At 42.8% G+C, this 26142-nt stretch overlaps 1 protein-coding gene across 1 annotated transcript; it reads left to right on the forward strand.

Annotated features, from left to right (window-relative positions):
* Positions 1-11806: 11806 nt before the first annotated feature.
* LOC311016057 (transcription regulator protein BACH2-like) lies at positions 11807-25877 on the forward strand (the record flags this gene model as incomplete). The annotated part of the gene is made up of 4 exons (XM_084013546.1): positions 11807-12073; positions 16176-17609; positions 24270-24476; positions 25381-25877. The coding sequence occupies 4 exons, from the start codon at positions 11807-11809 to the stop codon at positions 25822-25824; spliced, it is 2352 nt and encodes a 783-aa protein (XP_083869672.1). The 3' UTR covers positions 25825-25877.
* Positions 25878-26142: the final 265 nt, after the last annotated feature.

Below are 26142 nucleotides of genomic sequence, written 5' to 3' on the forward strand. Positions count from 1 at the left end.
TCTGCATTTGGTGTTGGTAGTATAGTATTAGAAGTAGTAGTATTAACAGTAGTAGTCCATGGTGGCAGGCAGATAGCAGCATCAGGTGGAGCCGCAAGACGGTGCTTCCATCATCAGGCCAGTCGGCATCGGGCAGGACCTCAGCGGCCAAGAAAGCACCGCCAGACTGCAGACTGCAGCCAGATTATTCCCAGGAGGAGGTAGTAACAGTAGAGATGCAGATTTTAATCAATTTCTTTAATCAATAGTCGGCCGCCTTAATGATACTAGCAGTAAGTGTCAAACCAATACCACGGCGGTGCTGCAGTCAGGATTGGTTTCCATGATCCAGGGAAACCTGCGAGATGAGAAAGCACTCCAGGAGAATGCATTCAAAAACAGAAAACAAAATTTAGGTTGTAAAACAGAAAACAATAGGCCCGTTTATTATTTTCCAAAAGTTTTTGGGGGGTTTTTCCGATTTTTTTAACTAAATAACCATAGATTGAACCATAAACAGATTGTTTTACTGCCATTTTAAATGTATTTATTTATTTATATTTTCATGATTACCTGGATAACATCGTGAATCACAATTTTTTTGGCCGAGATAATTGTAACATAAAATGTTCATACGTCCTACATAAACACATATATTGTAGAAAGTCACCATTTGCTTTGCATTAGAAGTAAAACGAATGCGGCCCTTGAGTGTAATCCTGCAGACTCACACCGTTTCAGTGTTCTCATCTTGCGTTCGAGTTGAGAGCGCTGAAATGTCTCCGTATGCTTTTCCTGAACATCCAAGTGGGAGTGCTGCTCTTCTCAGGGTTACAAATGGGCTCCTGATGGGAGCAGATTAGAGCGGTGAGTGCTCTGCATTAGTGCTGCTTGACCCACGTTCTGCAACACTGTGTGTGTGTGTGTGTGTGTGTGTGTGTGTGTGTGTGTGCGTGTGTGTGTGTGTGTGTGATTGCACTTGTAGGACAAAAGGTGAAGGTATTGACGGGCGAGTGAGAAGCCCCGGTCAGCTATTCAGCATCTATAGATTGTAACTTAATCCCTGGTTAAACACACACACATGTGCAGATATTGCCCTCACCCCTCCCCGCTCATATCAACACATATGTCTTTTCCTCCATAAGTGTTCCACGCGCCATTTTCCAAGCCCTATAGTCCATTTACTACCCATAATCCCTCACTCCTACAGCAGGCCACTTGCCCTTCACACACATCTACAGCAGTCCTCTGACATATGAGCACTCTGTCAGGAAGAGCTGGCTACACGCCGGGAGGGATGAAGGGGTTTCATTTGCACTAAATCCAATTCCACTTGACAATGGCAGGATGAGTTATACGGGGTTGGAGGAGGCTGAGGGTTGAGCAAACACTGTTGCTGATGACCTCAGAGGTCATTTATCAGGATCTCAATGACCGCCGTTGCCAGTGAGAGCTTCCCCAGAGCCGCGTTTCTCAACAAAGGGTTATTGTTGAATGGGAGACGCTGATGTCATGGCGGTATATTTCCGGAGCTCAGGGACTCCCAGGGGAGGGCCCCGGTGATGCAGCGAGGACCGAGCACTATTTTTAGCTGTGAATTTTTTTGGTTGTTGAGGAAATGTCTTCGTGAGGCAAAGATTCAGTTTGATCAGTTGATGTGAGAAAAAGGCTGATTTCATTTAAGAGATGTTCCGATACCAATTTTTTTATTTCCAATACTGATTCCGATAGAGGCTAAGTTCCACCCCTTGCTGTGGACCACCATGTGACGTTATTTTGGGAAAACATTTTTTTTTTCAAATTCTATCTGAATTGTTACATTAATTACACGTTTGCCAATTTAAAAGATAAAAGTACATGTCAAGAAAGTCACATTTTGTAGTACAATTTAAAGTATAAGATATAAGAAATACGTAATTAGAAAGAGTAAACACCCCCTAACTCACAACAAGAGTTGCTGGATAAAACACATCACGTAAGATAATGTTACATTAGTGATGGGAGGGAGCTAAGTTAGCTAGCTAGCGAGACAAGCTATTTCTATCATGGTTCTATGGCCTGGCTCAGGTTAAACCTTTTTGTAAAACATGAAGAAATGCATACAGAGAATGAATTAACCATAGAACTCTCCTTTATCATCTAGTTTATTGCCAAATTGACGACATTTTTCCTACAAAATCTGGCACATTTCGGATCTGTACTGAGCGAGTGACATGTGTTCGTGATATCGGATTGGTGCCGAGAATCAGGTACGAACATTTTCAATACAAATACCAATACCTCAAAGATACCTTTTTCATACTTTGTGTGAAAAACAACCTCATAGACTAATTAGTAGACCAACTATGTTTCTGTCAATGACTACTGCTCTTTTCTCCAGTATGTAATATTATTATGTAAACATTCTGTTTTCTTGAAAGGACAGTTGATAATGTGAACCGGCGTTAAGATGTATTAGTTACTTGCGACATGAACTAAGCAGCCGTTCGACCAGCTACCACCCCACCAAATTCTTTTCTCAAATTTAACACTTTACAGTTTGTTTAGATATTTATCAGCTGATTTTCCAGATATTCATTATCATAATGAACCGCTCTTCACATCGGCATAAATTAGATCCACCACACAGCACTTTTTTAAATAGAAGATGAATCACTTTTAAAGCTGGTTGACGACTGCTGAATCTGGCATATAAAAGGTTATTTTTTAGAGTTACTCACTCTGCATGGAACGCACCTCCATTACATCGCTTCCTGTCAACTTCACACTGAACAATGAGGAGCTGTTATAACTGATTATTCTCTGGTCTAGCTCAGATAAATACACTGAATCTGTCGGCAGTTAGCGTGTCGTTCACACGTGCGTGTGTGTGGATATTAATTTGTGTGAACTTGGTCGTGATACATGAGGAAACGGTGTCCATACTTTGTATCACACGTTAATGTTTCTGATGTTGCTTGCAGGTGAATATTTGTCTTGTTTTCTCCACTTAAGGCAATGGAGCAACTATCGCAAAATACCGACATTTATTTTCACGTTTTTTGATAGCAGGTAGGACTGACAGGATTTGGGCATAGTTTAACGATACCCATCAGAACAACTCTCATTTATTTTAGATGTGTTGCTTAAATAGTAGAAGTTGTTTAGTTGGATCATCATTGGCACTTCAACATTTAAAGCACTGTGTTTATTACCGCGTATTGTCTGGCGACTCTCCTCTTTGGTCCACACTGAAATATATATAACAATTACTTGAGGGATTGGCACAAAATGTTATGCAGACATCAATAGCTGACAAACAATGAATTATGCAAAGGAAGTTGCTTCCAACTTGTTGTATTCATTCCCCCACCAGTCAATTAACCGTGATTTACATTCACTGTATTCAGTTTCTCTGAACGAAGGGTTATCAGTGTTTGTAAAGCATTTTCATACACGATTCATGCTGGGCAGCGCTGCTTGAAGCAAGTAGATGATATCATGGAGATGTTTTGACAGAACTCGCCATTCTTTATTTATCTCATAACACACACACACACACACACACACACACACACACACACACACACACTGTATATATAAGCACCCCTCAGTAGACCCCACAGACACCATCAGATGAAAATAAGACATAATCAGGACAGAGGAGATGGCAGGAAAGGGTGGAGGAAAGTAGGGCATAGAAGCATGTTGGACTATACCTACAGACACACACACACATGTACGCACACACATCAACACACACACACACACACACACGTGTGGTGGAATTTGTGAATTATTAGTGTTTGTTAATTAATATTTGTGTGTAGCAGCAGCTCTGGGGGAAGGTCCTTGCTTGGTTTTGAGCTCTGCTGCTCCTGTGATGAATAATTCACTCGTGGATGTTTCTGCTCTGCCTGCCGGGCTGCACGGTGTGTGTGTGTGTGTGTGTGTGTGTGTGTGTGTGTGTGTGTGTGTGTGTGTGTGTGTGTGTGTGTGTGTGTGTGTGTGTGTGTGTGTGTTGCCCGCGGCTACCTTCGCTCGTCTCTGGCTGTCTCAGGGGTTTGAGCGGCCTCAGATGTGTGTTTGACTGATGGTTCTGCCGGGTTGAATGTAGGCTAACGGAGCAACTGGCTGATGAGGGGAAAGTGCTGAGCTGCATTGTGTGAAATACTCAATAAGGAAATTCCTGCAGCTCTGCCTCGCTGGAGTTTTGCCTGTTGATTGTGATTTTGAGAGCGTTATTTAGACACTGCAGACAGTGGAGAGCTCTGTTTTGTATTGTTTAGCGATAATGCCATTTGTTTTTCACCAACCCAACTATTCAGATTGATATCGAAAACTACACATGCACCATTTTCTTGGCCGATTCAACTTTTCAATAAAAAATAATGAAAAAAATCCAGCATGTTAGCAAGTTACACCGCAGCATGAACAAGGAGAAATCCGCATAATTTGTACAAATTAAAATATTTGATATCACTAAAATGAGACATTTAAGTGATGATGTAATGTCGTCCCCTGTGTCTGTCGTCGCTGCCGTATTTATGTCTAGATGACATTATCAACCAATCAATCCAATCTCCATTTAGAAAACAAGCATTTGAAACAAGCATTTTTATTTTTTTTGAGTGTTGACATGCTGATTTTGGTCGGCTTATAGTGTCCACAAATTCCAGGAAATTGTATATTGAGTTTGGACAAACAGGACGACGTGACAATGGGAAATGCACAATAATGGCTAACGTCCAGCATCTATCTTGTGAGAGTGTCTGAGTATGAGAAACCTTAATTCACATGTTTGAGTTTCTGCCTCGTCTGTACATCACCCTCCTGGGCCACGTAGCCAGCCATCATGTGTCTGGCTAGATAAAGTGAAAGCTCAGCGGAATTCATCGAGCACCTCTGGGTGATCTTATGAACTGACAGGAAGGCGTTTGGTTTCCCATCAATAGTGGTCATTTCAGGCATGACTGATAACACGTTGGTGTGTACATGGAGGTAAGCCCCGCCCCCTCTCCGGTGCTTCTAGTGTGAGTGATGAAAATAAGAATTAAGAATAAACACAAATGTGAACACAGCATAAAAGCTCTAATTGTTCCTTCCTTTGTCTCCTTCACTCACGGTGACGACCTTCCACACTGACACAGATATGATGTGTGGCCTCTCACTTGACAGTTGGTGGTGCTGTCCGTCATGCCACCCAACATTTATTTTAATTTCCTGTTATATATAGCTTATATTTATATAGCCCCAAATCACAAATTTGCCTCAGAGGGCTTTATTATCTGTAGAGTATACAACGTCCTTGGTCCCCGGACCCTCCATCATGGATAAACTTCCTAAAAAAACGGGATAAAAGGTAGAAACCTCAGGGAGAAGAGAGGAGGGGTCCCTCTACCAGAATGGACTGATGTACTAATAGATGTTGTGAATAAAAAACTAAAATTAATTTGACAGAAATAATATAGAGCAGTAATAGCAGTAGTAACTGATATTAGACAGAATAATGAGTAGGAAATCATTACCAGATGGAAGATGGAATGATACAATGATAATAATAATAAAGCAGAAATAGTAGCACGGTAATAATACACATGCCTAATAGTACTAATAACAGTAACAGTGGGTGTGGAGCAGAGGCACGGCAGCAGGCGAGAAAGCACAAAGACTCCGGGGAAGAAGTCAAGTCAGCAACAACATTAATGGGACAAAAATAATTGGAAAATATTAAACTGATCGACGCACATGGTCAATTTGGTTATCTCACACAATGTCTATACACAAATCTGAGAAAGTCCTGCCAACATGCTGTGTTTAGTATCTGTGGAGGGTCAGATCACCAGTGTGTCCGTTAATGAGCTCATCACAGGGCCGGCACAAGTCTTTTGGGGGCCCTAAGCAGAATTTGATCTGGGGCCCCCCTCCCACCACCGCGGAGTCACCTGTGCTTGACGATTATTGACACAAAAGTCACGCTATAATGTTACATCATAAATTGTATTAATACAGTGACAGATTATGAACTGCTGTCCCCCTGGGCACATATGCATTAAGGCCCCACCCTCCCTCGTCCTCCCCCAGAAAATTCTGATTTGGATGATGTGATTTCCTGTATTCTGGTGCATTTTGGGGATGGCCAGCTGGAGAATGTTAATACCTAAATTGATTCAGATTCAAAGCCCTAAAAATCTCCACACACCGGGGGGCCCCAAGCATTTAGCAGTTAGTTTGCTTATGCCTCGAGCCGGCCCTGGCTCACCATATCCAGTAGGGAACCTTCCAACCTGTGAATGTGCTTTAATTGTATTAAGGTCAACCTACCTACCAATGCCAGTACACCTGTAAAAAGCTGATATCGCCCCAAATAAATCTGCTCTGAGGAGAAAAGTGTGGCGTATAAATACATCTTTGTTGAGAACGCAGCACAGTCCAGTCAGTACAGTCACTAACAGGATCCTGTGTTCAGTGGCTCAGTGGAGCAGTCCAATGCATCATCATTAGGACTGTTTATAGCTTAATAAGACATGCTCATATATAGAGAACACACTCCCACTGTGCCCTCTATGTAGCCCACACTCGTTCTATCACTCTAAAACGTTTCCATAGCTGATACTGACACCGCTATTGCATGTGTGTTTCCTTCATCATATAAAACTGGCTAGACAGGGTTCATGCCAAGTACCATATTTTATATTTCTTCACACCTCGCTTTGGAAGTTGTTCTGGTCAGCCATCCTGAGGAGACATGAGGAGGATTCAGTGATAGGATCCGCCAGCGGTGATAACTGTATGGGCCCTCGTTTCGTGTCGCAGCGCAGGGTGGCGGAGCCGGCATAATGCAAGTTTCGACCCACGCAGCCTTGCGCACGGTTAGTTTGGCAGTTTGGTGGATCGCCTGCGCCAAGATGGGTGTGGCGGCGCAGCAGGGGGAGGCGTCACAGATTCAGCTTGGTGTAAAGGAAGTTTCGTCAAGAAGCCTCGCCAAGACTTCGCCGAAAGCCCGCCAGCTCCAACCTGGTCTACTCTTGGCGTAAGGCGAATTACAGCTGGCGGAGTGGCAGTTTGGCTGACGGCGCGCAGTGCGTACACATCACCAAGACCTCACAGGCAGGTTTCCACAGTTCCAGGCACATTTAAATGCAATAAATAATCACAACAAAAACTATTTAATGCAACTAATTGAATCAACACGTGAATTTATATCTATATAGATTGTCCCGACACAGGGACGGGAGGCGTGCCTGCGCTAGCCTGCGTGGTGCACGAAACTTGCAAAGTCCAGGTGGACACACCCCGTTGGCCTGGCGCACGTGCGCTGCGCGCTGACTGCGCCTGGTCTACGAAACTAGGGCCCTATGTCTTTATTAGTATCAGTACATTGTGCAGACACAAACTCCATCAAAGTTCATCGAGCTGTTAGATCCGACCGACAGCTGAAACAGTTGTCGTTTCATGTGATGCTTCAGAGGGAAAGGACGTCTAATTTCTCTAAAAAAATGTTTTCTTTGTTTCCTCCCTCCTCACATGGTTTCCAGTATCTCACTGGTAGGAGGGGACATGTAGTGATGGAAATGTGGATGTTGTTTAAGAGAATGAGGATGTGTCATATACTGACATTAACCACTGGTTCTGAAAAGTAAAGCCAACACTGAAGTGCCTTAAACTTGCATTCTCTCTAGTAGCCCTCAGGGGGCAACTCCTCTGGTTGAAATAAGAAGTCTATGAGAAAATTACCCAACTTCTCACTTGATTTAATATCTTAGTTAATATTGAAAAAGTGTTTATGGTTTCAATCTGTGGTCCAAATATGGTCACTGGTTGCAAAAAAACAAGATGGCATCCAGACTTGCTTCAAAACCGTAGACCACAAACCAATGGGTAACGTCCACTTCTTACGTTCCAGCAGCTACAGTTCTCCGCTGTAGACTAGTTACACTCTGAAATATTCTGCAGTGTTTCTCCTCCCTCCTCTTCACTTGTAGTTTTTAGAGTTTGGGAATCATGGATATCAGTTAGCTGCCCAGTCTGCTGCTGAAACCTCCCCGACTCCTCTCACACATATTAAAGCAAAGCCCAGACAAGATGATGAAACCGCTGGCAATGTCTTGTTTACCAAAGGCCCTTAACTGTCTCTGAACAATTTACCCAGCATGCTTCAAGGGGGATCAAAACATGCACAAGCATAGTGCTAAACGTCACAGATTGGGCTAATTGAAATGCAGTTTCTGAAAATTATTTCTGTATTTTCGTGTACTGGTATAGTCAATACTGACTGCAGAGCTGCTTCTGGCTCTCAGATATTAAGTAAGCATGCTCAGGGGCTGTTTCAAGGATATTCAGAGCATAGATCATGGATATAGCAGCGGACAAGTATCTGAAATGTATAGAAACAGTGGAGTTATGTTTACCGGAGCACAGCTGATAACCGTTCCGACTGACGATGTCATCGTGGAAGCGTAGTGCCCGTCACACACTGGTGCTTCGCGTTCTAAAGAGGTGCTTTGTCAGATTGATGAGAGTAACGGAGGTCTATTTGCTCTGGCACTGAAGTGTGATATCCAGTTTAATTTAATACGGTACAATATTGACGTAGAATGATTCGTCTTTGTCATCCGATCGTCCTTCACACTGATCTTTTTCATGTAGTTTTCCATTTCTGTGGCATTTCCATGGGCCAATCGCAAGTCTGATCTCCTGACGTCCTCGACCTTGGTCGAAGCTTTTGTTTTCATAGAGACCAGAAGAGGACATATTCTGTTCTGCTTCCTCCTTGTCCATGTCCAAAAGGAGGTGCTGTCCCCCACAGAAACACCTCATTTGAAACTGTCACCAAGTAATACATTTGCATAATATCTGCCCATGTTATCAGTAACTTTTCTAAATCCACATGAACCGCTCTACACATCGGCACTAATGAGATCCATTAGATGTGGACCTGATGAACACAAGTGGCAGAGCAGCAACTTAATACATCTGGATTCTGGTGTGAAGCCGTTAACAGGTTAGCTTCCATAGTTCAAGGTGAACTTTACAGCTAAGTATTAAAGTAATCTTAGAAGCTAATTGCATTGGTAGCGTGGTGACGACTGCAGCGACTGTAGCAACCTGTCAATCACAAGGTAGCCCCGCTCTAAAGTAAACCCAGCTTTATGGTCTATTGGACTCTAAATGGACCAACATTGACTAAATGAACATCATGCTGGATTGAAGAAGAATTAACATGATTACGACTGAGATAATAAATAAAGAAGTAGGTTCATTGACTTGCATGCAATCTGACTTCTTCCTGCAACCTGATGGCCAAGGGAGAAGAATTTAAAGGAACTTCAGCTTGGATTCACTTTTCAGAACTGTAGGCTGCCACCTGATATAAACTCTGTAAAGAAAGAAGTCGAGCTCAAATTAATTATAATTAAATGAAGGTTGAATATCCTGTAAGCGGCCTGAATTGGATGGCAACATATCTACAATAATGTAGATTTGTAATATCGATAGCAGAGTACAGTAGAGTACAACACTGTAACAGTGAAGAAGTCTGGGAAATGCAGTACGAGACACAAAGACTCGGTGAACGTCTTTCCCTCTTTCTTTTGTTTTCACTTCCAGCGGGCAGATGAATGGACGGTGTGTAGTGCCGTGGGTGAATGGTGGCAGAGAACAATGTGCAGGCGTCATGAAAAGCAACAGAGAACAGTGTGAGACTGAAGTGTTCCTGAGGGGAAGCAGGAGAGGATCTGCAGTGTTGAGATGATTGGTCCGCAGGCCACAGGGAGAAAAGCCACAACACTACTTCAGCAATCCCCCGATGCTGGGCTCTGCCTCTTCAAAAGCCATGAGTCAGCAGAAAACAGCCCCTCTATGCCTGCTGACACACACACACACACACACACACACGCACACACACACACACACACACACACACACACACACACACACACACACACACAGCCCAGGGCTGATGAGACAGACTGCATGCTCAGCTGTCTGTGTTGGAGCTTTATGTACTACAGCATTGAAATTAAACACAATGGATGGAGCTGCCTGCAATCAATACGGAAGGCTTTAAATCTGTCTTTACTTTTTGTTTTATACTTCTTTAATACTTATACTAGATATACATATATCTCTTTTTATCTAATGAATTATGCTCATCTTATTTAAGATTATTTGATTGTGTTTTACTGAAAAGGATGTTCACTCGAAAAAGATGTCTTATGTGTGATGCAATGATAATATTTGTTTCATAACTAAATTAAAAGTGACTCCAGTATGTTTTAGTGCCATTTTGAGAATTTCAAGCATGGATGCTTATCATAGCATAGAAACATCCAGCCTGGTCCCCAAAAATCACTTCCCATACAACTGCATTGTGAATTATGTTTCAAGGGAAACATATTTGGTCGTGGATCACGTCTGCTCATGACATATCAGTTAATATTTTCAAAAGGTCCATGGAAATCCACATAGGGAGGAGGTCTGGGTGGTGGGCTGGCTTTCACCATGAGATTTTGCATTTTTGTTTTGTTTTACATTCATAGCCATTTTAAGCCAAATCATGAGGTTTTAAGCGGTGTCCTATAAATACAGTGTGTTTGTTCCCAAAATATTGAGAACACAACGATGTAAAATGTAATTGAGGCTGGACAAAATATTAAAAAGCACCTTTGAACTTGAAGAGTTTCTATTAAAGCTGTATTCTATGATTTGAAAGGTTTGAAAAAAGCATCCCCCCCCCCCCCCTACACACACACACACACCCCTCCCCTCGCAGCCTCCCACCTCCCTCTTATTTTACTAAAATAGTTCAGTGAAATGTGTTTCTGAAAACATTTTAGGCGAGAAATAAACTATGCATTTGCTGAATCTGTCTTTATTTTAGATCGACAAAGGTCAGTTTAAAAGATTATCGAGAGCTTACGGGCGGTGCCGCCGTCTCTCGAAACTCGCCGCTCCGCGACGGCATGCACGGCTTCTTACATAGACAATGAATGGGAACATTCCCTCCGCTATGAACTCAGGCAGGACGCCGTTTAGTTTCCCGGTGTGTCCGGGACTTCCACAACATGTACAAAGCAGTAATAGTGTCTATTACGGCCACAGATGATGAAACATGTAAATAGTAGCCATGCGGACCGGATGGCTACTATTGGCAAAATTTTGTCTCAAGTGAAAAATCGTAGACTAGAGCTTTAATCTGGTCAGAGAGTATTTTGAGAATCCAAGAGTTTGCGTTTTTCTTTTTTTTTTAATGCCAATTTAATTTGCCAAGTAATTTAAGCCAAACTAATATTTTTTTCCCTAACTACGTAGTTTGTTTTAGTTTTATTTTGTTTGTGAGATTTGTGTATAACTGATTGTTCTGTCCAGACAAAAAAGTTCTCCATGGAACTATAATTGAGAGTACAGCTTAGTTGTATGGGAACATTACGTTGTGGGCGACAGGGTTGGAGACGTCGCTGTTTGCACGCCCAGCACATCTCCCTGGGCTCCACTCTTTCCTTTTGGGCTCCATCGCCAGTGATTTCTTCATCAACAGGAACCTGTGTATTTGTGTCAGGCTTGTCGAGCACATTTAATGCCAAATTTAACAATTTCCTCTCTAATATTAAACACATGAAAATAAATAGTCTCACTCTCCTTCACCGTTTTTCCCCAACGTCTGCTATGTCGTCGTTGGCTGCCAAGTGATTATCAGCAGTCTTGCTTGCATCTGCAGGTGATGTCATGGCGTTTAGCCGGTGATTGAGATTGATTCTGAAATAGGAACCTGAACGTGAACTTGCAGCCACAATTTTAATATACTAATGTACTCTTCCTTTTCCTGCGCAGGGTGCTAGAGAGAGTGATGTCGGCAGGCGAGGAGCGGGATGGTGAGGCGGCGGCGCCCGTGTACGTGTATGAATCCAAGGTACACTGTGCCAACGTGCTGTTGAGCCTGGAGGAGCAGCGGCGGCAGGGCATCCTGTGCGACGTGACCGTGCTGGTGGAGGGCAGGGAGGTGCGTGCGCACAGGGCCGTCCTCGCCGCGAGCAGCCGCTACTTCCTGCAGGCCCTGCTCGGGCACAACGGGTCACCGGGTGAAGCGGAGTCCATCATTAACCTGCCGGACAAGGTAAAGGGAAACACTTCCACAGGGAGAAGTCTGAGGTCGTTTTAGAGGATAAATGTTATAGGGGGACAAAGTGACCTTATGAAATTTTATCTCAGTTTGGGAAACTACAAAATAATCACACAAAGACTGTTACAATAATAAGTAGGCGTTCATCAGGGTTTTTATCAGACACCTTTCCCTTGTTGCCTATGCATTTGTGAATCCAGCCACAAATAAATACAGACCAGTTCACGAACAAATGCAAACAAGTTCACAAATGAAAAGCGTCCTGTAAGTTCAAGTTTAACAGTTTGTATATAAATGTAACAACATACAAATACATTTTTGATGAAAATTGCAAATATTTTTTTAATTCATATATTTATGGATTTATATTACATTTATTTAAAACGAAATGTATTTGTGAGAAGAGAGTCATTTATATATAAATCACAAAATACATTTGTGAATCCTTCTCTGTGCATTCATTATTAATGAGACTGAACTGACCCCATAGTCGCCTTCTAACGCTGAAATCACACCAGAGCAGTGGCCAACTATACAATTAGGGATGCACTGATACAACTCTTTTTCAGAACAATTACAAATACTTAATTAAATATGTGTTCTTAATAATACCATTAGAGCCATAACAATAATTTTGAAAACATGTTTTGTTTTCATCAGATCATCCTCACATTCTGACTGTAACAAATAAAAAATGCAACATGATGCTGTTGTTCTATTTTGAGTGTGTGTTCGCGAATATTGGAAATGTTCATCTGATCTACTTGTATTGCTGGACGTGCAAAGTTTCAAAGTTGGTGCAATTTGGACATGTGACCCATTCAGTATTATTAACTGTATAAACAAGCAAACAGCATGCTGCGCAGCAGCAGGGGGCGAGCTTCAGGGCTCTGTGGTCAAGCATTGTAACGTTACTTCCAGTACCGTATACATGTAACACAAGAGACACTAAATCTACATGCACCAAATATTCAGTTTTTTGCCATGATTCCAAAAATACAACATTCTGACTAATCCGTTTACATGGCTAATGAAAATATATTCCACTAATGTTCCCGTTTCCAGGCAAACAATAACAATATTGCTAATTCAGATATAATATAAAATGTCATTATCAATATATTGACGATAATCATAAATATACTGTATATCATGGCATGATGGGAAATATTGATCATTAGAGGAGTTGGTGTTACATTTCTTGACTTATTCTAGCAGTACTTCATCATGTTTTTTCTGTATCTGAACTTATCGGCTGAAACAGATATATCTGCAATAGGCTAATATTAAAGCTGCAAACCGATAAAATGGTTGGGCTCTATTGCAAACTCGTGGCTAGTTGGTTAGACGGTCAGAGTTTACTGACCGTAAAACAGCTAAGAGGCCATGTGTCGCAACATACTGTACAAACCACAATTGAGACGCATAACAAATTAGGAATATTGTCATATTCAAAATAATAATGGAGTATATATACGTAGACGTAGTCAGTGAGTAGTCCCGTCATGCCGGCTGTCCCTTTTAAACACACGTCCATTCGGCTCTGTGACTACCTTAATAGGGAAACAACTCTTTGTGAAAGGGACTTTTGTTAGTTGCTGCCATTTCCACTCACTAGCGGGGCTGATCTGGGTACAGTTACTGATCCCAGCGGCTGACGTTACCGTATAACGCCCCAGATCTGTCATATTGATTAATATGTCTGTGTGACTCCACCTTACAGTAATCACTCGTGCAGGCCTGCACCACCTCAAACTCCACCCCTTAATGACACGAAGCTTGGCTTTATTTTCCACTCCTCTCATAAATTACTGGAACACATTGTGTCTCCCAGAGCAGATTTGGGTGTGGAATTTAGTATTTTCAGGACCAAGGACATAGACATATTACTGCTATACTCTGGCATTAGGCAAAGCACCTGTGGTAATATGTGTAGAATACATATTTTAGTCTACCTGATGACAAAATCAGCGGAATTGTGAAGCCAAGAAAGACCTCATACTGGCAGGCTAGCCTGATCGACTAAAAATGACGTTCCCACACAACAAAACTGCATTCTGAACTACGTTTCAAGGGGGAAAAAACACATTTTGTTGTGGATTACATTTGCAGACAATGTATCACAAATTACTTTTAAACAAGTCTGAGGAGGTCTAGGGAGGGACAAGGTCTGGGTAGGGACGAGGTCTGGGTAGGGACGAGGTCTGGGTAAGGACGAGGTCTGGGTAGGGATGAGGGCTGGGTAGGGAGGAGGTCTGGGTTAGGACGATGTCTGGGTAAGGACGAGGTCTGGGTAAGGATGAGGTCTGGGTAAGGACGAGGTCTGGGTAGGGACGAGGTCTGGGTAGGGACGAGGTTTGGGTAGGGACAAGGTCTGGGTAAGGACAAGGTCTGGGAAGGGAGGAGGTCTGGGTAAGGACGAGATCTGGGTAGGGAGGAGGTCTGGGTAGGAAGGAGGTCTGGGTTAGGATGAGGTCTAGGTAAGGACAGGGTCTGGGTAGGAGGTGTGGGTAAGGATGAGGTCTGTGGAGGAGGTCTGGGTAAGGACGAGGTCTGGGGAGGAGGTCTGGGTAGGGACAAGGTTTGGGTAGGGAGGAGGTCTGGGTAGGGATGAGGTCTGGGTAGGGAGGAGGTCTCGCTAAGGACGAGGTCTGGGTAGGGACGAGGTCTTAGTGGTGGATTTGTCTAAACACAGGACTTCCACGAAGAAGACTGCTTTCCCTGGAAATGTAATTGAGAATGTAGTTCAGTTGTATGGGAAGGTCATTTATTTCCGGAGACGAGGTTGGAATATTATATTCAGCCTTAAAGCTACTTAAGGTGAAATAACAGGTGAAGACTAGGCATTAAATATATAATGATCAATCACACTCATTGATAAATCCCATCTCTCTCCTTTGCCATTTGTCTCTCCGCTGCTCCGCATCAGTAAGGTTGGTACCGGTGTGCAGTGGAGCTTCTCCTCGATACAGATGTGTTTCTGCACAGGACAAAGCAGCTGCTGATGCTAGCTGAAAATAGGCTTACATGAGCACACACACACACACACACACACACACACATTTTCATCTACACACATATGAACACACATGCAGTAGTGAACAAGAAGAAAGCAGGGGAGATGAGAGGGTGAAGGTTGGGAGAGGATGAGCAAAGGGATGCAGGCAAGAAGGCAAGACATGTAAGATTAATGTGGCAGAATAACTGACTGTGATAAAAAAAAATGGAATCTGTTTCATACATTTCCAGCTTACTTTGTCTCTTTGTCAAAGTCTTTATTGTAATTTTCCTTAAATAATGTAATATAATGCTGTAACACACTCTATTGTTTGTATTTTACTGTGAAGAAACGACACTAATTATAACTAGAATTAATCTGTGAATACTGTCTGATCAAACTAATTGAAACTCATATGTAAAGTTTAATTATTGTATTGTATTACATTGTTTTGTTCTCAATACTTTGCCACAATTAGTCTAACAGTACAGTGCTTAAAGCATCATGGTGGTTCTTACAATGACTGACGCAACAAAAATCCTTACTATCTCTTGTTAAAGGGAAACACATTTATTAAACACATGGCTAACACATCAAATTAAATTAAAAAACACTACATAGTACTACTTAATTAGGTTCAGTACAAAAAACCCTCATGCTTTGGCTTGAAAATGACTATGAAATTGCAAAACAAAAAAAATGCAATCTGTCAGAGTAGTATATCCAGCAGTGTCCAGCAGCAAAAGTGAACTGCAGTCAAGGAGCCGTGGCCTGTAAAGGCCCACCGGAGGCGACATGCTCAAGTCAGTCTGCAGATTCCTGAAGCCCAACCCCACTGCTGCACAAAGCACTCGCCACCATGAGCAACGCTCATTTATTCAAACTGCATCAATATTGAACGTGTCCCTATTGCACCAACTTTGACTCTGCATGCCGTTGAGTCCCCAGCCATACACCTGCAAAGAGTGAAGTAGAACGGATGAGCAGTTCTCGAGATATGACAAGGGCATACCCACAAAGAGTCCTTGTTTTATAGTTAGATGCTTCAGACACTAAGAGTAAAACCATTATTTCTTCTCTCACCTCTCTCCTCTACAGGTGACAGCTAAGGGTTTTGGTCCACTGCTCCAGTTTGCCTACACAGCCAAGCTGGTTCTAAGTCGGGAAAACATTCATGAAGTCATCCTGTGCGCGGACTTTCTCGGCGTTCACAATTTGGAGGACTCTTGCTTTCGGTTCCTTCAAGCCCAGCTGCAGAATGACAGCCAACATGCCAATAACGGCAAGGTGGAATATGGTGATGACTTCCCGGCCGACGATGCCGCCTTTTCTGAGGAAATACCCTTGGATGATTCTACGGAGACAAGGCAGCAGACCAATCATGTAGCAAGCACCGCTCCACTTCCAGCTGACCTTTCTCAATGCCCTAAATACCGGAAGTATCAGTACCAGATCTGTGATAACAAGCACAATGGAGAAGACCATCATGGCAGTGATGATGCCATTTTGGCCAACCATACCTCAGCCAGCCCTGTGAGCTCGCAGCTCCGAGACGGCAGGGCTTCTCCACAAACTCTTCTCACACCCTCCAGGATCAAAGAGGAACCATTTGTGTTCGAGGAAGAAGGAGATGAAAGAAGTGGTTGCAACACAGAATCGTGTACCGAGGAGGTGCTGGAGATGGAGCTCGAGGTAGAAGGAGTTCCAGTAGCAGCTGAGCACTCTCTGAGCCGAGGTTCACCCTCTTCCTACCTGCGCTCCTACCTCCAGAGAGGCGGCCTAGATCTCAGCGGTGTGCCCAGCACGACCATCCAGCAGCTACTCACCAACAGATTGTCCCTCAACCACTATAGGGATCTGGTCAAGGACAGGCAAAGGGATAAGAGGGAATCTCTGGGTCGAGAGGATCTCAAGACCGGCATTGCAGATGTCATACCAACAGCACTGCCTGGCATTGGCAAGAATATGGAAAGGCCGGTGTCCAAAGCCTCCTCCTCTAAGCATGAGGGGGAGCTTGACAGAGCCAGTGTCATTTTCTCTTCAGCAGCTGGCGAGCAACAAATGTTGGCCCATTCTTACATGGATGATAAGTTCAGAGAAAAGGGGTCGACTCTGATGCAGGTAGAATCTCCTTCTTCTGGTCGGACATGCCTCCCCACCAGCTGCCCTGTTCCCATCAAGACGTCAGCCCACTCCCCTCCCCCTTCTGAGCCCCGAACCCAGACTTCCAGCTCCCGTTCATCCTTCTCTTACCCAGAGGACGCAGGCAGTGGTAGCTCACCTTTCAACCTTCCCCAGTTTGATTTTTCCTCATCCCCACACTCAGGCTCCACCTCTGGACTTTCTCACTGCCTGGCTGGGGTAGGGGAGAGGAGGAACCCCCTCAGCGGAGAGGTGGTCTTCTCTCAGGGTTGCACGAGTATCAAAAGTGAACAGGGATTTGGTGCCAGTGGTGGCAACTCCAGCGATGAATCAGGCTCTTTTTCAGAGGGAGACAGTGAAAGTGGTGTCTCCAGAGTCTCTGGTCCTGAGGTTAGTATGGTTCTTTATTATACGTCCTTGACCAGTTCTCCTATGTGTAAGCATTCTCTATGCCTCCTAAGACAGACCTAGTCTGGAAGCTGATTGCAAACTGTGTAACTTTTGGTTTTAAATTAAGTTATTAAGTTGTTGCTTTAAATTTCCCAAGATCCTCGTGCGTCAAATCCTAAAGGAATACAAACGTATAAAATTTGTATTAATTACTCACCCTGTATTACCTTAAAGTCTTGAAGAAAATGTAAACATAAGTTAATAGGGGCTGCGTTTAAAAACGGCAAAACTTGTGACAACTTGTGCAGTACAATTCAATTCTCGTTTATTTGGTTGCATTCTCACTATACTTCCCAAACGCACGTATATTCGCTAAAACACTTACACATAGACAGGCAAGCCACTCGGCTATGTGAGTCAGAAAAGTCCAAAGTGTTTACATCTTTACAGTGTGAGGGTTGCTGCAAACTCGTAATCTTGTTTGATGGTACGAATGGCCTTTACACTGGAGGCATGACGAATAAAATACTTTCATATTTCTCATCAAAACTATTCATACCGGCACATTTTGCAACAGTTGCATCACATTTTAAATAAAAGTTTTACTGAGTTTTCTAGAAGCAAAATGCTCTGAGCAGTGTTGGGCAGTAACATGCTACTTCACGCAATAACAAGTAGTGTAAGGGATTGCATTTTCCAAAACGCGTTACCAGAACAAGTTTTTTTTGTGCCAAGTAAGTTTACGTTTCGATGATGTGAATATTGGCAGTTCAATATTCATCTGCGTATCTCGTCAAGTTGAACTCTGGTGAACTGAATAGCATGCATGCTTGTCCTGAGCGAGAGGAAAAGCCTGCATTGGTTCATGTATGTGCAGCAGTGTGACGCACAACACAGCTGGTGAAGGTATATATACATAAGCAGGTGTGAGGTTTATTAAATAATCTCTCAGACATTCACATTGGTGGTCTCATAAACAAGTCGAACATCGAGTTTTAACCAACCAGCCTGGTGTGTATTCAGGTGATTTAAGGAAGATAAGCACAGTGGACAGACGTGTGTAATGCATGCATTTCCCTACATATGTGTCCTGCTGCCTTCAGATGCTGCAGGAATTTCAGGAACCGAAGTATAAGCTTTTGATACAGTATAAAGCTGCTGTGAACAGCAAAATTAACCCCATTCATTCATAGATCAATGCAGAGTGATTTTGTTTGGAGGTGGGGGAGGGGAGGGGGTGGCCAAAGGATAGTAACATAACGAGTACCCAGTGTAAGTACCCCAAGTAAGGAAATATATATATTTTTTTAATGGAGGGAACTGTGACGCTCTTTGTCAGGCATGTTCTAGGTGTCATATAGAGCTGGGGTTATTCTTAGACCGTTTTTCTCTCAGGAGAAATTAAGCAAACACTTCCAACACAGGCCGACTCATTGGAATTAAAAGTGGTGTTTGGTTGCCATGGTGATGCTTAAGCACATGCAATATCTGATGAGATGTGAGATGAGTTTCATAACGCGTTTCTCTCGCTCTCTCTCTCTTACACACACACACACACAAACACACACACACACACACACACACTCTCTCTCACACACACACACACACACAGGATATTAGCTTTAATATATATCGCTGGTTGTGGCCTCTGGCCCATGGATGAGGTAGTGAAAATGTGTTAATGCATCATAAGGTGCTCAGCTCTTCTGTATCGACATACTGCGTAACTCCAGACACACTCACACCCAACAGCTGTGAAAGCAAGTGTTGTTCACAGTGTGGGACTATTTTTTGATTCACTAAGCCATTTCTGCTTCACATCTACAAATCTGATGCTAATCATATTTGCATGTGATTATATTACCGTACTGTTTTGTGCGTTCACTAGGCTGACTGTTGAGGTTCACAGCGTTTACTGTTAAAATGATTGTAGTAGTGGCTGTCAACATAAAAAATAAAAGTAAGATGAAGAAATGACAGTTGTGTCATGAAAAAATAAATTAAAAAAAAAAAAAAATCATGGAAAAACAAGAAGTTACGCCTCTTGAGACATCAATGGTGGTCGTCACAGAGCCGCAACAGAGATGAGGCGAGCGGCATTCTTTGTGAATGGAGTGAGTCGGCAAGCATTATGTGACAGTACGAACGTGTTGCCTATTGACGAAGACAACCCACAGTGGTGACACTATCAAGCTAAAAACTCACGATTCGTCCGAATACTTGAACAAAAGCACATAAACAAGTCGCCACATTTGACCTTTAGAAGCGTGACCTGAATATCTAATAGTACAATCGTAACCCTCTGAGACCCATGGAACCACCAGGTTTTAAGAGGGTGTAGCAGGCTCAGTCTAAGAGGGTGTAGCAGTCTAGGGGAGCTACTGGGGTCACATGATAAGTCATGCTGGCTTGTCAGGAGGAGGCTTAAACAACGCTCCAAAGTTAGGCAAAATGATGGTAAGTGAAACTTGGCATGGGTCCCTTGATCTCTGACCTCAAGATATGGGAATGAAATCAGTTGCTATGGGAACCCAGTAGTCTTGAGTATAAAATGGGCATGTCTATAAAGGGGAGACTCTTGAGTACCAACAGAACCCATTTTCATGGCATGGGATCACGGCATGCCCGATAAATGGGTTTTTTCTCCCGTTCTAAAAAGGTGTATTTGAATACTTCTGCATACCGGTGTCCCTAAACAGTCTTTGAATGTCATTAATTAGGTCTGAATGGAAAGCTGAGACGCATGTGGATCCAATGAGCCCAACTGTATCCATGTGTGATGATGTAGGTCCACAGCATCCACATAAAGAGAACGTGTTTAGAAACTTGACCTCTGAATTAAATGACCTGTTGTGACCTCCAGGATAATCACAGCCTCATGAAACTTTACGACCATAAACTAGAGACCGAGCACATTCAGAGGACGGATGCTTTTCCTTTGTATAGTGACAATAAGGAAGTTTCTTAGCTGTTTCCAGAACAAAAATGATCACCATCCAATCACAGAAAAGGACAATTCTTAGTTCAATTTAGCACCAAATCTGTTATAAATAGTTTTAACCCAAAAAATGCCGTAACAACTTATGAGACAGAAAAGAGCATGGAGGTGGTCCTCATATACTTCAATCACAATGTTGTGAGAGATTTTACACTTAATGAATTCATTCTGATTGATGACTAGAAGAACTTGACCCACACTGCTGCATCTCAAATTAATCTTCATCTGAAAGATGCAGTACCTGTACCTGACCTCATGTCGCCAAACAAGTGTACATGTGGGTATAAGGGGGTTAAAAGAAAGTCACAGCTAAAACACACAGTTGTGCTAACGATACGAAGCACATCGGGAAAAATGTGAGTAGAATGAAGTTTTAGTTCTGTTTTATTGAGGTTGTGTGTTTGTGCCTCTATCGTCTATCACTCCTGTATATATGTGTGTGTGTTTGTGTGGGGTTTGTCCCACTTCTTTGCCCTGACCCAGTTATCTCGCCCATAGAGTGGACACATACACACACCCTAGGGTGCCCTGTAGGCAGGTTGAAGGTGTCCTGGCCACTTTCCCTCCACCATCTGCTACTCCTGACCCCAGATCTGCCCTCTTCAATGAGGCCAGCCCACCAAGACACTCTCGATCCCACTTTGCATTTTTCCCCCTATTTAAGTGTTAAGTGAGTCATTAATCAATATTTTCTTTATTAAGAATTCTGCTGATTATTTAAAGATTCTCTGAGTTATCAGGTAATACTATTTAATTACAAATTACAGAGACAGGCTTTCCTTGAGTTATCTCCCATCTCACTTTAACACAGATTAGCTGATATTACATGTCATAATTACAACCACTTTTAGTAAGCCTGTAACAAACAGCCAATCATATTGCAACATCCACAGTTCCAGAGCAACATATTCAACATGTGAAGATTGTTAAATATATTTAATTTATAGGCTTCGATATGCAGATGAGATGTTGATGTTTAAGAAAGACAAAGGCACAAAACTATTCATTTATAACTGACTCAGTCACAGTGTGTCAGTTACCACTCATTACATACATTACGTCTTTTCAAAATAAACTCTTCACAGGAAGTAAGGTTTCGGCAACAAAACCATTTTTTGTTTTTTTGGTTTTGTTTAGGAAAAGTGTTGTGTGCCGGTTTACAGAGCATTTTCTGAAAATCGGAGTCACCTTTCCTACCGAATCCCAGACTGGCTAAAATACTAATTATTAGACCGTCAGAGCAATTGAAGAGTGAGAAATCCAGTCAAGTGGAGTCAAACAAACACAAGATCTTCACCACAATGTTGACTTGTATTTTTGTATGTAACTTCTGTACTTGGTGGACACCAGTTATGTAACAAGCGTAATTATTTTACGTAACAAAAACATATTTTTTTAGCAAAACCACGAGCGTTTCCTAAACCCTGCCAAGTAAAAACTAAGTGACTGACATTAGAGGGGTAACATTGGGAGTGACGATGTGTTGAAACGCCATATACCGAATTTGATCAAAGACAGGTTAAGACTCAAAACTGGGATTTGATTGCATGTAGAGAGGCTTATAGATGTCAGGTTATGGAACAAGGTGGTGATTTTTGCAACAGCGCTTTAGTTTTGTGTTGTGAGGGTCATTTTTCTAAAAGGGTGGAGTGTTTTTTTTAACATTAAGATTGCTTTTGTTTGTTTTATGTTGAATGTCTTGTGTCTGTTTTGTTTTCTGACATCTTGGCATCGTGTTGGAAATAAGCGTTTTCACTTCAACATGTTATCCTTAAGATGTTTGTTGTTTCTTTGTCTGTTAATCCATCAATACAACTCAAATCAATCATCATGTAAATGCACTCCCAATCCTAACCCTCTGTGTGTAGGGCTGTACTCTATCAGAGTGGCTATTTAGCAACAGTAATTTTATATTTAGTATAATTATTCTTGAGAGTTTATGACAGTGCAGTGTCTCAAAAGATACATTCAGTTCTAGAAACCAGAACGCCAGAGAGGGAGATACCGGTGAGGGGATTTATGACCATCCGAAGCTCACTTTGTCATTCCAACCTTATTATGTGACTGCTGAGAGTCATGCAGCTATATATAGACGTCTATATAGTAAAGGACAGGCGGCGCTTAAACACACCATGCACACACTTGCCTCTCTTTTCCCGTTCCTCTGTTGTCGGAGCAGTGAATGATGTCATTGTTACATGCTGGCAGGCTGTTCTGGTGAACTACTGCAGTGTACCGAGGATTCAGTCATCGACACTTAAACAGGGGGAATGAACGATACTTAAACCAGCAAATAAATGAAAATAATACTTTGGCTTAAATGGATGGAGAACCGAATGTATTGAACTGTGAAGAAAGAACCAGATGAGAATATCAACATTAATTGATGCATACAAAGAGAAAATGGTACAAATCCTTCTCATCTATCTGAAAGAATGTAAGTAAATAAGAAACATGTTCACACACATTTACAATTTTGCACATTTGGGACCAAAACAAGCTTCCGGCTGTGAAACAAAGAGCTCAGGTTGTTTTCTCTTTGTGCCAGAGCTGCTGGGATCAATATACAGCGTCATACTGACACCTAGTGACTTATACACCACATTGACCTCCATCTGGTGACTCAGAGCTGATGAATGCTGCTCATATTGCTGAATGCCAGTCAGTGCGAGATCTATTCATGATTCATTTAAGAAAAACTAATTAAAAACTACTACAAGTAAAAGTCCTGCAATCAAACTCCTGTTTCAGTTAATGACAGAAATATTACCTGTAGAATGTACTTGTGCGTAGACTGTATAATGAGACGTGCTGAACAAAAACAAGAAAAGATCTGAGGCTTTTCTTTACAAAAGGCTTATTTCTCTCAAATTGTGGTCACAAATCAGACTTAGTGAGCACTTTGCCGAAATAATCCTTCATCCATCCACCATCCATGCTGCTGCAGCCTCCACCCACAGGATCCCAGCCGACATTCTGAGGCTTGGAAGCTTTGTGTATTATATGAAAGCAGAAAACATATATATAGGAATCTATTGATACCAACCATTTCATGCTGGCTTGTCAAGAAGGAGTCCCTTGACCTCTGACCTCAAGCTATGTGAATGAACATACCATAGGGACTCATGGGTCTTAAGCATAAAGTGAGCATGACAGAATGGGGATATCCATAAATGGATATCCCCACATGCATTATTATTAAAGGTGCAGGCACAGAAACAGCCTGTTCTGTTAGACAGCTAAAATTCAGGACCATGGATGGGTTTGGGGCAATGCATATCGAAAACAGTGTTGTTGGACCTCTGACAGCTGTGTGAAATTGAAGGAAAATAGTATAATATGGCATCTTTATTATTTTCTCCTATTCTAAAATAATGCATTTGAATATTGGATACTGGTATCCCTAACCAGTCTTAGAATTTCATAAAGTGGGTCTGACTAGAAAGCTGAGACTCTGGTGGAGACAAGGAGCCCATCTGTAGGTCCACATAGTAACTGTTTCATTGTAGTGAGAACATTTATAGAAACGTGTTTGTGACAAACAGTAGTTTCTGAGAGTTTGCCCAGTTGTCATGGCGTTGGCGTAGTTGTCATCACATGACCTCAGTACGAAAGCGATTCATTTCGATTGAGACATAATCCTCTAAAATGGTTCTTTTTAGGTGAAGCTTCCCTTTCCTGTGGACCAGATCACCAACCTACCACGCAACGACTTCCAGATCCTCATCAAGATGCACAAGCTGACCACGGAGCAGCTGGAGTTCATCCACGACATCCGCCGCCGCAGCAAAAACCGCATCGCCGCCCAGCGCTGTCGCAAGAGGAAGCTGGACTGCATCCAGAACCTGGAGGGCGAGATCCGCAAACTGGTACGTTCATATAACGAATGCACACGCCGTAGAGAAACACACATTTAATCCCAACCAGCACAGAAGATAACTACTCACTTTCAAAGGTGCAGAGGAAGCACATTATATAGATGTAATGTAACAGGTCTGAAGCTTCCAGTGTGCCTAGTACTTTGATGGTTAATAGGCAATGTAGTACCCCCTCTGGTGGGCATATTGGCACATTGCAGCTCCCCCATTGTTGGGAACAATGGACAACTGTTAAGCATCATCATTGTGTTGAGGCAAGACGCCACAAATCAGGTATTATGAAGGTTTTCCACCATAGTTGCATCTTTCCCAGCTATTGACAACTAAGTGCAACTGTTGCAGCGAGAACTGTATCTGTCCCGACGGAAACTGTCTTGCAGCAGTTGCAGTACAAAGTAGGAAAGAGTGTAAATAAAACCATAAACAAATGTACACACTGCCAGAGATGTTAACAGGCGAATGTAACGAATTACGATGTTATGTGTCATAAACACGGTGATATACCTTTATACCTTCGAGAGACCAGCCAGATCTAACAATGACGTTCCCACACAATGAAACTGCATTGTGAATTACTATTTGAGGGAAGGGTATGTTGTCGTGGATTGTGTTTGCTCTTGACGGGTGACCAAGCACTTTTGTTGCCTAAAACCTAACCATCTTACTTTTGTGTGTTTTGGTTTTGTTTCAGTTTCAAAGTCATTTTAAACGTCAAACTCAACTCAAACTGCGACCCTTAAGTCCGTAACTAGACTTTTCCCTCGGAAACGTAACTGAGAGTGCAGTTAAGTTTTGTGACATCATTTTGGCTTTCGTGGGTTTAAGATGTGATGCTGTTGTGCAAAGTCCTCACTGAGGAGTGCTGATCCCATCATGCCGTGTCTTATGAACTCAGGTGTGCGAGAAGGATAAGCTGCTGAGCGAGCGCAACCAGCTGAAGGTTTGCATGTCGGAGCTGTGGCAGAACCTCTCCTTCCTCTCCCAGCAAGTGTGCCGGGAGGTGCCGGGCTCCCAGCCGCCTCTGATCTCCGCCAGCATCGACCTCACATCCAACCCGCCGTCGCCTTTCTCCGACGACGGCTCATCCCAGCCCAGGTCGCCCGCGTCGCAGCAAAGCGAAGCCGCATGTCTGTCTGATGTGGGTCCCGGTCAGGGGGGACAGGAGGATCGGCATTCTGGGGTGGAGCCGTCAGGTCTGGGTCAGGAGGACCCAGAGTGTCCACTGGTACTGGGCTCGGCTGAGGAGGTATGTAGCCCGACGGTCACGGTGGATTTCTGTCAGGAAATGACTGAGAAATGTACAACAGAGGAACAGAAGAGACAGAACTGTAGAAAGTAGAGTCTGGTGGAAACTCTTTGGTTCATCCTCTTGATATTTGGAGTATTTTTTTGTTTTTTGTAATCAATGACACAAGCGTTGTCTTATCAGCAATACTGTTGAACAGGTATTTTTGGACTGGTGATAAAACAAAAGCACTGGCAGCTTTCTCTCTCTCTCTCTCTCTCTCTCTCTCTCTCTCTGTCTCTCTCTCTCTCTCTCTCTCTCTCTCTCTGTCTCTCTCCCTCTCTTTTTCTTTCTCATCCTGACTATTCTTCCTGTCAGCTTCCCTCCCTCTCTCGTGCATCATGGGAGGTTAAACTCAGGAATTCCTCAGAA

The sequence above is a fragment of the Eutrigla gurnardus genome (genome assembly GCF_963514095.1).
Source record: "Eutrigla gurnardus genome assembly, chromosome: 7".
NCBI lineage: Eukaryota > Metazoa > Chordata > Actinopteri > Perciformes > Triglidae > Eutrigla > Eutrigla gurnardus.